The sequence below is a fragment of the Cyprinodon variegatus genome, unplaced genomic scaffold (genome assembly GCF_000732505.1).
Source record: "Cyprinodon variegatus isolate N-32 unplaced genomic scaffold, C_variegatus-1.0 Scaffold1174, whole genome shotgun sequence".
Lineage (NCBI taxonomy): Eukaryota > Metazoa > Chordata > Actinopteri > Cyprinodontiformes > Cyprinodontidae > Cyprinodon > Cyprinodon variegatus.
In genome coordinates, this window is record NW_015151627.1 from 192,971 (window position 1) to 194,634 (window position 1,664).

Genomic DNA, 1,664 nt, shown 5'->3' on the forward strand with positions numbered 1-1,664 from the left:
ATAACCTGAGCCACTCTAACTATAAGCTTTATAAAAAAATCCATCCATCCATTATCTGACAGTGCCTTCTACGGGCGAGAGGCGGGGTACTTTATCTAAAATGAGTTTTTACATTTTTTAGCAATTGTAAAGTAGAACAAAGACCACAAGAATCCGGACAAAGTGATTCAATTACATACAGCAGGGATGCTGAGGTAGGCATAAAGCTGTCACTATGCCTGCTTTTGAGTTTTATCACTACCCACTCAGAGCGCTGCCACGCCAAACCATAAAAACATTCCGGTTCTGATCAGAGTCCAGTAGTTCCGTTTTTTCTGAGCGAACGTGAATGCACCACGGGGCCTGTACTTCCTGTTAAGGAGGCGCAGTCAGCTGTCACAGTCTGCGAGGCGAGAAGAGGGCGCAGAGCGACGACAAACACAGCAGCAGCAGCCAAAATGTCCAGCTTCTCCACCAAGTTCAGCGGCTACACCATGACTCAGCTCAACGAGTTCCTGGAGGACGACGAGAAAATGTCCAAAATGGTCCAGGAGATGGAGGAGGTGAGCTACAGCCGCGCGCTGGGTTAGCTGCTGCTGCTTCCTTTCTTTTTTTCTCCGTCTGTTTTTTTCCTTCTTCCCTTTCAGCCTTTGTTGGTTTGTTTTTCCCAGCGCAGCCTGGACACAGACACGGAAACAGCCCGAAATCACCGATTCTGTTTAAAAATGAAAATATAAAAATATCAGCCGACTGAAAATGACTATTAAAGCTGTCTGAGGAGCCATTGTTTAAGTTTGAACTGAAGATTCCCAGCTGGAAGTTGTTTTTTTTTCCACCGCCGGTCTGACTGTTATCAGCGGAACCATTTTAATCTCTTCTCCAGATTAAATGGTGCTAATTGATAATAAGTGGTAAAGTGGTAGCATTAGCTGTTAGCTTCGCTTCAGCTACACCTCATCATGATTCACAGGTAGAGCTGCGGGTCCAACCGACCCGTTCCGGTCCAACAGCCGAACCTCAGAACCTTTAACCCCGATGAACAGTCAGGAAGGAGGCCAGAGATCCACCATCCATCAATACATCTCTGGATTAGAAGTTTATTAATCATTTAAACATGTTTATAGGGCATGGAATTATAGATTGTAAAAAAACAAACATATATTTAGATATATGAATGAATCCATATATTTCATAATCAAAGTTATCCTTAAATTTTAGGTTATAATAGTTTTAATTAGATGGTTCAGGGTTTATTTTTCTACCTGCAGTAATTTTAACTATGGGCTGCAGGTTATTGGAGAGCGTTACCATGACGACAGCTTCTTTTCTCTCTTTCTAATGTTTTTATTAAAGTAATTTGAGTCTGGATTGAACTGAAGCCACGTGACTGTCCAAACGGGTTTAATATACACCAGCATAGAAAACGGAAGCTCAGAAAACCTGAACTATGTTGGGCAACAATTGCTGCCGTCCAAGCAATCCTCCTGTTGCCATCAGGGTGAGGTCTGCTGTTTGGGTCACAGCGGGTCTGGTTAACCTGACTGCTGGGGTCGGTCTACAGCAGGGGTCGGTCTGAAGTGGAACCATTAAATGTTTGGGTCAGAGCGATTCCAGTTAACCTGGCTGCGTAGGTTGGTCTACAGCAGGGTCGGTCTACAGCAGGGGTCGGTCTACAGCAGGGGTCG

General features: G+C 44.4%; 1 protein-coding gene across 1 annotated transcript in view; it reads left to right on the forward strand.

Moving 5' to 3' along the window:
- The first annotated feature begins 364 nt into the window (after positions 1-364).
- Positions 365-1,664, forward strand: part of vps37b (vacuolar protein sorting 37 homolog B (S. cerevisiae)) — a 27,289-nt gene continuing 25,989 nt past the window's right edge. Inside the window, exon 1 of the mRNA XM_015401024.1 lies at positions 365-542. Within this exon, the coding sequence (XP_015256510.1) occupies positions 438-542 (105 nt within the window). The 5' untranslated portion in view covers positions 365-437. The remainder of the gene's footprint in view (positions 543-1,664) is intronic.